The following is a 13,797-nucleotide window of genomic DNA, read 5'->3' as shown; positions in this document are numbered from 1 at the left end:
TTGTCAGATCTATTGTCTCTAGGTGTTAAACTAATGCTGTGTTGTCAGGTCTATTGTCTCTAGGTGTTAAACTAATGCTGTGTTGTCAGGTCTGTTGTCTCTAGGTGTTAAACTAATGCTGTGTTGTCAGGTCTATTGTCTCTAGGTGTTAAACTAATGCTGTGTTGTCAGGTCTATTGTCTCTAGGTGTTAAACTAATGCTGTGTTGTCAGGTCTGTTGTCTCTAGGTGTTAAACTAATGCTGTGTTGTCAGGTCTATTGTCTCTAGGTGTTAAACTAATGCTGTGTTGTCAGGTCTGTTGTCTCTAGGTGTTAAACTAATGCTGTGTTGTCAGGTCTATTGTCTCTAGGTGTTAAACTAATGCTATGTTGTCAGGTCTATTGTCTCTAGGTGTTAAACTAATGCTGTGTTGTCAGGTCTATTGTCTCTAGGTATTAAACTAATGCTGTGTTGTCAGGTCTATTGTCTCTAGGTATTAAACTAATGCTGTGTTGTCAGGTCTGTTGTCTCTAGGTGTTAAACTAATGCTGTGTTGTCAGGTCTATTGTCTCTAGGTGTTAAACTAATGCTGTGTTGTCAGGTCTGTTGTCTCTAGGTATTAAACTAATGCTGTGTTGTCAGGTCTATTGTCTCTAGGTATTAAACTAATGCTGTGTTGTCAGGTCTGTTGTCTCTAGGTGTTAAACTAATGCTGTGTTGTCAGGTCTATTGTCTCTAGGTGTTAAACTAATGCTGTGTTGTCAGGTCTATTGTCTCTAGGTGTTAAACTAATGCTATGTTGTCAGGTCTATTGTCTCTAGGTGTTAAACTAATGCTGTGTTGTCAGGTCTGTTGTCTCTAGGTGTTAAACTAATGCTGTGTTGTCAGGTCTATTGTCTCTAGGTGTTAAACTAATGCTATGTTGTCAGGTCTATTGTCTCTAGGTGTTAAACTAATGCTGTGTTGTCAGGTCTATTGTCTCTAGGTGTTAAACTAATGCTGTGTTGTCAGATCTGTTGTCTCTAGGTGTTAAACTAATGCTGTGTTGTCAGGTCTGTTGTCTCTAGGTGTTAAACTAATGCTGTGTTGTCAGGTCTATTGTCTCTAGGTGTTAAACTAATGCTGTGTTGTCAGGTCTATTGTCTCTAGGTGTTAAACTAATGCTGTGTTGTCAGGTCTGTTGTCTCTAGGTGTTAAACTAATGCTGTGTTGTCAGGTCTGTTGTCTCTAGGTGTTAAACTAATGCTGTGTTGTCATGGTTTTAGAGGATTATGGGTAATCTTTTGGCGTTGCCTTTGTCCTCCAGACTGAAAGGACCGCCCCTTTGTGCGTGTGTGTTTGTTTGTTGAGCTGTTAATAAAGTTAATCAAATTAAACATTCGGCAGGCTCGCCACACACGCTGCCCTCTGACCTCTCCTCTCAACCTATCACAGGCCTCACTCAACCACGTACAGCAAACCAGGAGGCGGATCACTAAGCAAACACACAAACCAAATGAAATGGTATTACCTACAAGCTCCTAACCAACAATGCAGTTTTAGGAAAATATTGACTAAATAAACTAAAGTTTAAAAAAAAGTAACATAACAAAAACTAGACTATATACATGGGGTGCCAGGGTACAGGTTAGTGGAGGTAATATGTAAACGTAGTTAGGGGTAAAGTGACTGCATAGAATACAATAAAAAAACAAATAAATAAAATACAAATAGCAACAGTGTTAATGAAAATGCTAATAGTTCATTTGATTCATTTGATTCATTTGATTCATTTGATTCATCGTTCAGGAGTCTTATGGCTTGTGGGTAGAAAAGCTGTTCAGGAGCCTTTTGGACTTAGACTTGGTGCTCCGGTACCACTTGCCGTAGCAGAGAGAACAGTCTGACTTGGGTGGCTGGAGTCTTACAATATTTCGGGCCTTCTTCTGACACTGCTAGTATAGAAGTCCTGGCTGGCAGGAATCTTGGCACCAGTGATGTAACTGCATTACCCTCTGTAGCGCCTTACGGACGGACGTCAGGATGCTCTCGATGGTGCAGCTGTAGAACTTTATGAGGATCTTTTCAGTCTCCTAAGTCGTGCTCTCTTCACGACGGTCCTGGTGTGTTTGGACCATGATAGTTTGTTGGTGATGTGGACACCAAGGAAGTTGAAGGTCTCGACCTGCTCCACTACAGCCCTGTCGATGTGAATGGGAGCGTGTTCTCGACCCTCCTTTTCCTGTAGTCCACGATCAGCTCATTTGTCTTGCTCACATTGAGTGAGAGGTTGTTGTCCTGGCACCAGACTGCCAGGTTTCTGACCTCCTCCCTATAGGCTGTCTTGACGGTGATCAGGCCTACCACTGTTGTGTCATCAGCAAACTTAATGATGGTGTTGGAGTCGTGTTTGGCCACGCAGTCGTTGGTGAACAGGGAGGGGACGAAGCACACACCCCTGAGGGGCCCAGTCTTAAGGATCAGTGTGGCAAACATGTTGTTGCCTACCCTTGCCACCTGGGGGCGGCCCGTCAGGAAGTCCAGGATCCAGTTGCAGAGGGAGGTGTTTAGTCCCAGGGTCCTTAGCTTAGTGATGAGCTTTGAGGGCACTATGGTGTTGAATGCTGAGCTGTAGTCAATGAACAGCATTCTCACATAGATGATCCTTTTGTCCAGGTGGGAAAGGGCAGTGTGAGGTGCGATTATGGCTATGGAGAGCATGATCACACAGTCGTCCGTAAAAGCTGGTGCTCTCATGCATGCTTCAGTGTTGCTTGCTTGCTTCGAAGCAAGCATAAAAGGCATTTAACCCATTTGGTAGGTTAGCGTCACTGGGCAGCTACCGGCTGGGTTTATCTTTCTAGGCCATAATAGTTGTCAAGCCCTGCCACATTCGACGAGCGTCAGAGCCGGTGTAGTAGGATTCAATCTTTGTCCTGTATTGACACTTTGCCAGTTTGTATTTGTATTTGTTAAGGAACCCCATTGGTTCCTGCCAAAGCAGCAGCTATGCTGGGGTCCAGCAGCATTAAGGCAGTTACACACAATAGAAATATTACATGACAATACGTTTCATAAAACAGTGTGTTCCCTCAGACCACTACTCTACTACCACATATCTACAATACATTAAGTGTTCCCTCAGACCACTACTCTACTACCACATATCTACAATACATTAAGTGTTCCCTCAGACCACTACTCTACTACCACATATCTACAATACATTAAGTGTGTTCCCTCAGACCACTACTCTACTACCACATATCTACAATACATTAAGTGTTCCCTCAGACCACTACTCTACTACCACATATCTACAATACATTAAGTGTTCCCTCAGACCACTACTCTACTACCACATATCTACAATACATTAAGTGTGTTCCCTCAGACCACTACTCTACTACCACATATCTACAATACATTAAGTGTGTTCCCTCAGACCACTACTCTACTACCACTACTCTACTACCACTACTCTACTACCACATATCTACAATACATTAAGTGTTCCCTCAGACCACTACTCTACTACCACTACTCTACTACCACTACTCTACTACCACTACTCTACTACCACATATCTACAATACATTAAGTGTTCCCTCAGACCACTACTCTACTACCACTACTCTACTACCACTACTCTACTACCACATATCTACAATACATTAAGTGTGTTCCCTCAGACCACTACTCTACTACCACATATCTACAATACATTAAGTGTGTTCCCTCAGACCACTACTCTACTACCACATATCTACAATACATTAAGTGTGTTCCCTCAGACCACTACTACCACATATCTACAATACATTAAGTGTTCCCTCAGACCACTACTCTACTACCACATATCTACAATACATTAAGTGTGTTACCTCAGACCACTACTACCACATATCTACAATACATTAAGTGTTCCCTCAGACCACTACTACCACATATCTACAATACATTAAGTGTTCCCTCAGACCACTACTCTACTACCACATATCTACAATACATTAAGTGTGTTGCCTCAGGCCACTACTCTACTACCACATATCTACAATACATTAAGTGTGTTCCCTCAGACCACTACTACCACATATCTACAATACATTAAGTGTTCCCTCAGACCACTACTACCACATATCTACAATACATTAAGTGTTCCCTCAGACCACTACTCTACTACCACATATCTACAATACATTAAGTGTGTTCCCTCAGACCACTACTCTACTACCACATATCTACAATACATTAAGTGTGTTACCTCAGACCACTACTCTACTACCACATATCTACAATACATTAAGTGTTCCCTCAGACCTCTACTATACTACCACATATCTACAATACATTAAGTGTGTTCCCTCAGACCACTACTCTACTACCACATATCTACAATACATTAAGTGTGTTGCCTCAGACCACTACTCTACTACCACATATCTACAATACATTAAGTGTTCCCTCAGACCACTACTCTACAATACATTAAGTGTTCCCTCAGACCACTACTCTACTACCACATATCTACAATACATTAAGTGTGTTCCCTCAGACCACTACTCTACAATACATTAAGTGTGTTCCCTCAGACCACTACTCTACAATACATTAAGTGTGTTCCCTCAGACCACTACTCTACAATACATTAAGTGTGTTCCCTCAGACCACTACTCTACAATACATTAAGTGTGTTCCCTCAGACCACTACTCTACTACCACATATCTACAATACATTAAGTGTTCCCTCAGACCACTACTCTACTACCACATATCTACAATACATTAAGTGTGTTCCCTCAGACCACTACTCTACTACCACATATCTACAATACATTAAGTGTGTTCCCTCAGACCACTACTCTACTACCACTACTCTACTACCACTACTCTACTACCACATATCTACAATACATTAAGTGTGTTCCCTCAGACCACTACTCTACTACCACATATCTACAATACATTAAGTGTTCCCTCAGACCACTACTCTACTACCACTACTCTACTACCACTACTCTACTACCACATATCTACAATACATTAAGTGTGTTCCCTCAGACCACTACTCTACTACCACATATCTACAATACATTAAGTGTTCCCTCAGACCACTACTCTACTACCACATATCTACAATACATTAAGTGTTACCTCAGACCACTACTCTACTACCACATATCTACAATACATTAAGTGTGTTCCCTCAGACCACTACTCTACTACCACATATCTACAATACATTAAGTGTGTTGCCTCAGACCACTACTACCACATATCTACAATACATTAAGTGTTCCCTCAGACCACTACTCTACTACCACATATCTGCAATTTAAAATCCATGTGAATGAAGAGTGCTGCCTTATCATTTGTATGTGTGTTTATGTTATCGTGTGTCTGTGCCTGTGTGTGTCTCTTCACAGTCCCCGTTGTTCCATAAAGTGAATTCTTATCAGTTATTAAATCTGTTTCTACTGCTGCATCAGTTACCTGATGTGGAATAGAGTTCCATGTAGTCATGGCTCTATGTAGTACTGTGGAATAGAGTTCCATGTAGTCATGGCTCTATGTAGTACTGTGGAATAGAGTTCCATGTAGTCATGGCTCTATGTAGTACTGTGGAATAGAGTTCCATGTAGTCATGGCTCTATGTAGTACTGTGGAATGAAACTGGAGCAGCAGCACGGCCAGGTGGACTGGGGACAGCAAGGAGTCATCATGTCAGGTAGTCCTGAGGCATGGTCCTAGGGCTCAGGTCCTCCGAGAGAGAGAAAGAAAGAGAGAATTAGAGAGAGCATACTTAAATTCACACAGGACACCGGATAGGACAGGATAAGTACTCCAGATATAACAAACTGACCCTAGCCCCCGACACATAAACTACTGCAGCATAAATACTGGAGGCTGAGACCGGAGGGGTCAGGAGACACTGTGGACCCATCCGATGACACCCCCGGACAGGGCCAAATAGGAAGGATATAACCCCACCCACTTTGCCAAAGCACAGCCCCCACACCACGAGAGGGATATCTTCAACCACCAACTTACCATCCAGGGAAGAGGTCGAGTATAGCCCACAAAGATCTCTGGCACGGCACAACCTAAGGGGGGGGGCGCCAACCCAGACAGGAAGATCACATCAGTGACTCAACCCACTCAAGTGACGCACCCCTCCTAGGGACGGTATGTAAGGGAATTCACCCCCGTAGTGGACAAAAATGAATGGCAAATTATTGGCATAGGACAAACCATGTACACATTGGTCAATACCACCCAAATCGGCGTTGATTCATGCAAAGTTTACTTCAAATGCCATATGGCTATTGCCAGTTGTAACACTTCAAAAATCCAACAGGTGGCGTGTGCGCTCCACCGTGGTTTTTCATATTGATATTGGACTCCAAGTCAACATCCAAAAGCCAAATTTTGAAAAAATTGATTTTTTGTCAAAAACTTATCACCCCTTAAAAAAGTGCTTTCTGGACCGTTTTTCGAAATTCTTTCGCTTTTTTTTGTCAATTACACATGTGTAAGAACTGTATGAATATACTTTTGTCCAATTTTATTATCATTATTTTTTTATTTTTTTTACTTGCGCATTATTGCATGTGTTTTGTCCATCTGCAATATGATTTCATAGGAAGTCAGAAGTCAAAAGTCAATAACTGCAAAATTTCATAAAAAACTTCACACACCCCTAAAAAAGTGCTTTCTGGACCGTTTTTCGAAAAGAATTCGAATTTTGTGTCAGTTACACACGTATAAGAACTGTATCAACATACTTTAGTCATATTTTATTATCATAATGTTTTTTTTTTTTTTTACTTGTGCATAAGGCATATGTTTTGTGGGGGCCAAATGTCATAAGAAATTTGACATGCTCAAAAATCCTTCAGAAATGCAAAATTGACTGGCCTGATGAACTCGGGATGGCCGGGCAGTGATTGTTGTTCCTTTCAATCACTCGTGGTGTTGATTTCATCATGTCCATTTGTTTATGTTTTCTCACTTTTGCAAAGTCACTGTGCATTTGCAATATGGTTAACTGGGCATTCACCATCACCAATTTGTCATGCTATAAAAATCATGCAGGAATGCCAAATTGACTGGCCCGATGAACTCGGGATGGCTGGGCAGTGATTCTGGTACCTCTCCATTGCTCGTTTGGGTTGATTTCAGAATGTCACTTTTGGTGATGGTACCTCACTGTTAAAACATTTTGCAAATGTTGTCTCACTTTTGCAAAGTCACTGTGCATTTGCCATATGGTTAACTGGGCATTCACCATCACCAATTTGTCATGCTATAAAAATCATGCAGGAATGCCAAATTGACTGGCCCGATGAACTCGGGATGGTTGGGCAGTGATTCTGGTACCTCTCCATCGCTCGTTTGGGTTGATTTCAGAATGTCACTTTTGGTGATGGTACCTCACTGTTAAAACATATTGCAAATGTTTTCTCACTTTTGCAAAGTCACTGAAAATTTGTGCAGGAATGCCAAATTGACTGGCCCGATGAACTCGGGATGGCTTGGCAGTGATTCTGGTACCTCTCCATCGCTCGTTAGGGTTGATTCCAGAATGTCCATTTGGTGATGTTTCTCACTTTTGCAAAGTCACTGTGCATTTGCCATATGGTTAACTGGGCAGTCACCATCACCAATTTGTCATGCCATAAAAATCATGCAGGAATGCCAAATTGACTGGCCCGATGACCTCGGGATGGCTGGGCAGTGATTCTGGTACCTCTCCATCGCTCGTTTGGGTTGATTTCAGAATGTCGCTTTTGGTGATGGTACCTCACTGTTAAAACATATTGCAAATGTTTTCTCACTTTTCCAAAGTCACTGAAAATTCGTGCAGGAATGCCAAATTGACTGGCCCGATGAACTCGGGATGGCTTGGCAGTGATTCTGGTACCTCTCCATCGCTCGTTAGGGTTGATTCCAGAATGTCCATTTGGTGATGTTTCTCACTCTTGCAAAGTCACTGTGCATTTGCCATATGGTTAACTGGGCAGTCACCATCACCAATTTGTCATGCCATAAAAATCATGCAGGAATGCCAAATTGACTGGCCCGATGACCTCGGGATGGCTGGGCAGTGATTCTGGTACCTCTCCATCGCTCGTTTGGGTTGATTTCAGAATGTCGCTTTTGGTGATGGTACCTCACTGTTAAAACATATTGCAAATGTTTTCTCACTTTTGCAAAGTCACTGAAAATTCGTGCAGGAATGCCAAATTGACTGGCCCTATGAACTCGGGATGGCTTGGCAGTGATTCTGGTACCTCTCCATCGCTCGTTAGAGTTGATTCCAGAATGTCCATTTGGTGATGTTTCTCACTTTTGCAAAGTCACTGTGCATTTGCCATATGGTTAACTGGGCAGTCACCATCACCAATTTGTCATGCCATAAAAATCATGCAGGAATGCCAAATTGACTGGCCCGATGAACTCGGGATGGCTTGGCAGTGATTCTGGTACCTCTCCATCGCTCGTTAGGGTTGATTCCAGAATGTCCATTTGGTGATGTTTCTCACTCTTGCAAAGTCACTGTGCATTTGCCATATGGTTAACTGGGCAGTCACCATCACCAATTTGTCATGCCATAAAAATCATGCAGGAATGCCAAATTGACTGGCCCGATGACCTCGGGATGGCTGGGCAGTGATTCTGGTACCTCTCCATCGCTCGTTTGGGTTGATTTCAGAATGTCGCTTTTGGTGATGGTACCTCACTGTTAAAACATATTGCAAATGTTTTCTCACTTTTGCAAAGTCACTGAAAATTCGTGCAGGAATGCCAAATTGACTGGCCCTATGAACTCGGGATGGCTTGGCAGTGATTCTGGTACCTCTCCATCGCTCGTTAGAGTTGATTCCAGAATGTCCATTTGGTGATGTTTCTCACTTTTGCAAAGTCACTGTGCATTTGCCATATGGTTAACTGGGCAGTCACCATCACCAATTTGTCATGCCATAAAAATCATGCAGGAATGCCAAATTGACTGGCCCGATGACCTCGGGATGGCTGGGCAGTGATTCTGGTACCTCTCCATCGCTCGTTTGGGTTGATTTCAGAATGTCGCTTTTGGTGATGGTACCTCACTGTTAAAACATATTGCAAATGTTTTCTCACTTTTGCAAAGTCACTGAAAATTCGTGCAGGAATGCCAAATTGACTGGCCCGATGAACTCGGGATGGCTTGGCAGTGATTCTGGTACCTCTCCATCGCTCGTTAGGGTTGATTCCAGAATGTCCATTTGGTGATGTTTCTCACTCTTGCAAAGTCACTGTGCATTTGCCATATGGTTAACTGGGCAGTCACCATCATCAATTTGTCATGCCATAAAAATCATGCAGGAATGCCAAATTGACTGGCCCGATGACCTCGGGATGGCTGGGCAGTGATACTGGTACCTCTCCATTGCTCGTTAGGGTTGATTTCAGAATGTCGCTTTTGGTGATGGTACCTCACCGCTTAAACATATTACAAATGGACAAGAGTCACCTGCAAGTCACCGTCCATCAGTCAATTTGATATCATTCAAAGCTTACTATTGGAGGCACTGTCAGTCTCTACGCACCCCAATAATACGTCCCTCCATCCAAGTTGTGTATCTGTGTGATTTAGTTTTCCTTTGAATTTTTATGGGAAAAATGACTGATTTACAGTTCATGGGGGTTGCCTAATCATATATATGAAGTTTTGGAAAGATCTGAATTTTTTAACCCCTCCAAACAGCCCATGAGACACCAATTATGGCACTTCCGGTTGGCACAGGAAGCTGTAACTCAACATACATCCTCATTGGGGTATTCCATTACAGAATCCTGAGTTTTAAGTCTTTACCATGAAAACTGACTGATTTACACAGGGTTGAATGTACTATGTCTATCAAACTGCAGGCAGGTTATGGGTATACACTTTTAGGGCGATTTGAACCACTTCCGGTTGGTCCAGGAAGCTTAGAATTGACACAGGTAGACCTTATAGTGGCCTGATGGACTGGTAGCAAAGACAGGTTCATACAGCATTCATAACCCATATAGACTCCAGGTTGTATTTAGTGGAGCAGCCAATGTATTCCTATGGGGAGAGAAGTCAATGCACACTGTTTTTATGTAAACACCTTCTTTTAACCTTGAAGGGTTAATGTCACACAGTCAAGGTTAGGCTTGCACAGATCAGGAGGACCTTAGGAACAGTCCTGTGTTTGAATTGTCCTTCTAAACCTAACGGTTCCGCCGCTGTCACCCAAAATCAAATGACATTGTGGTGCAGGCTTCATTGTGGGCCTATTTTTCTCATGGTCGCTGCGCTTAGACCGAGCGAGCTACGGTCAAGCGGGGCGCCTCGTTGGACTCGGCACGGCCTTGGGATTATGTTTATGCCATTGCCTGCTCTCTGTGTCTTTAAACACCGCGCTTTGTCACTCCATCCTTGCTGTGTGTGTGTGTGAGAGCTTTTCTTTGACATCTGTTGGGAGAAATGACTGATTTACAGTTCATGGGGGTTGCCTAATCACACATATGAAGTTTTGGACAGATCTGATTTTTTTAACCCTTCCAAACAGCTCCTGAGACACCAATTATGGCACTTCCGGTTGGCACAGGAAGCTATAAATACACACATGTCTTGATTGACATAGAAACCTACAGAATCCTGTGTTTTAAGTCTTTAAGTTGAGAATTGACTGATCTACACAGGGTTGAATAATGCAGAGTCATTTCCACCTTTGGAGGTGATGTACATCCAAATACCTTTTGGGTCAATTTAACCACTTCCGGTTGCTCCAGGAAGCTTAGAATCGACACAGGTAGACCTCATAGTGGTCTGATGGAATGTCATAGAAGACAGGTTCATACAGCATTCATAACCCATAAAGACCCCAGGTTGTATTTAGGGGAGCAGGCAATGTATTCCTATGGGGAGAGAAGTCAATGCACACTGTTTTTATGTAAACACCTTCTTTTAACTGTGAAAGGTTAATGCCACACAGTCAAGGTTAGGCTTGCACAGATCGGGAGGACCTTAGGAACAGTCCTGTGTTTGAATTGTCCTTCTAAACCTAACGGTTCCGCCGCTGTCACCCAAAATCAAATGACATTGTGGTGCAGGCTTCATTGTGGGCCTATTTTTCTCATGGTCGCTGCGCTCAGACCGAGCGAGCTACGGTCAAGCGGGGCGCCTCGTTGGACTTGGCACGGCCTTGGGATTATGTTTATGCCATTGCCTGCTCTCTGTGTCTTTAAACACCGCGCTTTGTCACTCCATCCTTGCTGTGTGTGTGTGTGAGAGCTTTTCTTTGACATCTGTTGGGAGAAATTAGTGATTTTACAGTTCAGGAGGGTTGCCTAATCACATATGAAGTTTTGAAAAGATCTGACCTTTTTAACCCTTGGATACAGCCACTATGACACCATTTAAGGAACTTCCTGTTGGCACAGGAAGCTATAAATAAACTCATATCCTCATTGGGGTATGCCTTTACAGAATCCCGAGTTTTAAGTCTTTACGTTAAGAACTGAGTTATTTACAGAGGGTTTAGTGAGTGTGTGTTATTTCAGAAAATCATAGAAAATCACAGAAATGTCGCAGAGCTCCGCAGCACACTTTAAAAATATTCGTATGAACACCCTGCAACTGGATCTGTAACCGTTGAAAAAAAAAACACCTATATCTGAACATCACAATCTGGTCATCGTACGATTTCTCTTAAATGACGATAGATAAATGGCAGATTTTTTTTTTATTGACACCGGAGGCTCCTTGACTTTGACGTGAAGTGAAAAAATCATTTCTCTATTTTCATTTTGGACCTTTAATCCCAGAAATATGGCCATAACTCAAAAGCCGTTGAGGCCTAGACGCCATCTTGTTCGGGGCCATCTGCCCATTATGCCAAACCTACGCTCACCAAGTTTCGGCTTCGAAATATTTTCAGTTTTCGAGATATGGCACGTCGTGATTCGGGATGTTTTGTCCAATAGCAATATGATTGCTTATGCCCTCTTGTGGGATCTTCCGGCATAGCGGAAAAATGAACCAAAATTTGATTATTTTATAAAACGAAAACCGAATGTCCGACAAAGTTCATTTGATGACTTCCCGGTAGGTCTGGCCCTGCCGCTCGGCCCGACGCCGTCCCCGAATTTTAAAAATGTTTTTGGACGTCTAGTAAGGGACCGTACAGTTCCAATATGGACTTTCTCACTAACCATACGGTGATTGTCAAAAAGTTCCCTTAAGGTATGAAAGAGCCCGAGTAAGCCAGTGACTCAGCCCCTGTAATAGGGTTAGAGGCAGAGAATCCCTCATCAAAGGTAATGATGACATCATTGAGGACCTTTAAGGTTGCAGTAACACATCCATAACCTGAGCGGAAACCAGATTGCATACCAGAGAGAATACTATAGACATCAGCCAGTTGATTATTGACAAGTTTTTCCAACACTTTTGATAAACAGGGTAAAGTAACAGTTAAGATCAGCTTGATCTCCCCCTTTAAGTAGAGGACGGTTTGTGGCTGCCTTCCAAGCAATGGGAATCTCCCCAGAGAGAAGAGACAGGTTAAAAAGGTCAGAGACAGGCTTGGTGATGATAGGGGCAGCAACCTTAAAGAAGAAAGGGTCTAAACCATCTGACCCAGATGTTTTTGGGTCAAGTTTCAGGACCTCCTTTAGCACCTCAGACTCAGTGACTGCCTGCAGGGAGAAACTCTGTAGTGGGACAGGGAAAAAAGAGGGAGGAGCGTCCGGGATAGTAGCATTAGAAGGGGTGGGAGATGAGGAAATGTTGGACGGGCAAGGAGGCGTGGCTGAGTCAAATAGGAATCCTGACTTAATGAAGTGGTGATTAAAGAGCTCAGCCATGTGCTTCTTGTCAGTAACATCATCAACATTAAGGGACATGGACAGCTGTGAGGAGGAGAGGTTATTCTCCAGGTCTTTAACTGTTTTCCAGAACTTCTTGGGGTTCGACCCACAGAGAGAGTCCTGCAGCGTAGCATCCGCTTCCGCATCATCTGACCACTTCCGTATTGAGCGAGTCACTGGTACTTCCTGCTTTAGTTTTTGCTTGGAAGCAGGAATCAGGAGGATAGAGTTATGGTCAGATTTGCCAAAAGGAGGGCGAGGGAGAGCTTTGTATGCTTCTGTGTGGAGTAAAGAGAGACCAGAGTTTTTTTCCCCACGGAATCCCGTCAGCTGAGTGTGTGTGTGTGTTTATCTGTGTGTGTTTATCTGTGTGTGTTTGTGTGTGTGTTTATCTGCGTGTGTGTGTGTTTATCTGCGTGCGTATGTGTGTGTTTATCTGTGTGTGTGTGTGTGTGTGTGTGTGTGTGTGTGTGTGTGTGTGTGTGTGTGTGTGTGTGTGTGTGTGTGTGTGTGGTTGTGTGTTTATCTGTGTGTGTGTGTGCTGAAAGTGACAGATGGAGAAGGGACAGTGAAAGAAAATGATTTGTATTTTCTGTAGAATATTACATCATGTGATCTTTCTCTCACTCTCAGATCAGAGACACATGGACACTATTAGAAGATCACTGCTGAGACAGGTGAGGGGGAGGAGAGGGAGGGACTGGGGGAGGAGAGGGAGGGACTGGGGGAGGAAGGAGAGAAGGAGGGACAAGGGGAGGAAGGAGAGAAGGAGGGACAAGGGGAGGAAGGAGAGAGGGAGGGACTGGGGGAGGAAGGAGAGAGGGATGGACAAGGGGAGGAGGGAGGAACAAGAGGAGGGATGGAGTGAGGGAGGGACTGGGGGAGGAGGAGGAGGGACTGGGGGAGGAAGGAGAGAAGGAGGGACAAGGGGAGGAAGGAGAGAGGGAGGGACT

At 43.4% G+C, this 13,797-nt stretch overlaps 1 protein-coding gene across 4 annotated transcripts in view; it reads left to right on the top strand.

Moving 5' to 3' along the window:
* Nucleotides 1-13,797, top strand: part of tfr2 (transferrin receptor 2) — a 113,278-nt gene that overhangs the window by 12,402 nt on the left and 87,079 nt on the right. For all 4 annotated transcript variants that reach the window (XM_064940872.1, XM_064940873.1, XM_064940874.1 and 1 more), the window contains exon 2: nt 13,478-13,521. In XM_064940872.1, the coding sequence (XP_064796944.1) occupies nt 13,478-13,521 (44 nt within the window). The remainder of the gene's footprint in view (nt 1-13,477; nt 13,522-13,797) is intronic.

Source organism: Oncorhynchus masou, chromosome 27 (assembly GCF_036934945.1).
Source record: "Oncorhynchus masou masou isolate Uvic2021 chromosome 27, UVic_Omas_1.1, whole genome shotgun sequence".
Lineage (NCBI taxonomy): Eukaryota > Metazoa > Chordata > Actinopteri > Salmoniformes > Salmonidae > Oncorhynchus > Oncorhynchus masou.
The sequence above is the reverse complement of the archived record's forward strand: the minus strand, read 5'-3'. Positions and strand labels throughout refer to the sequence as shown.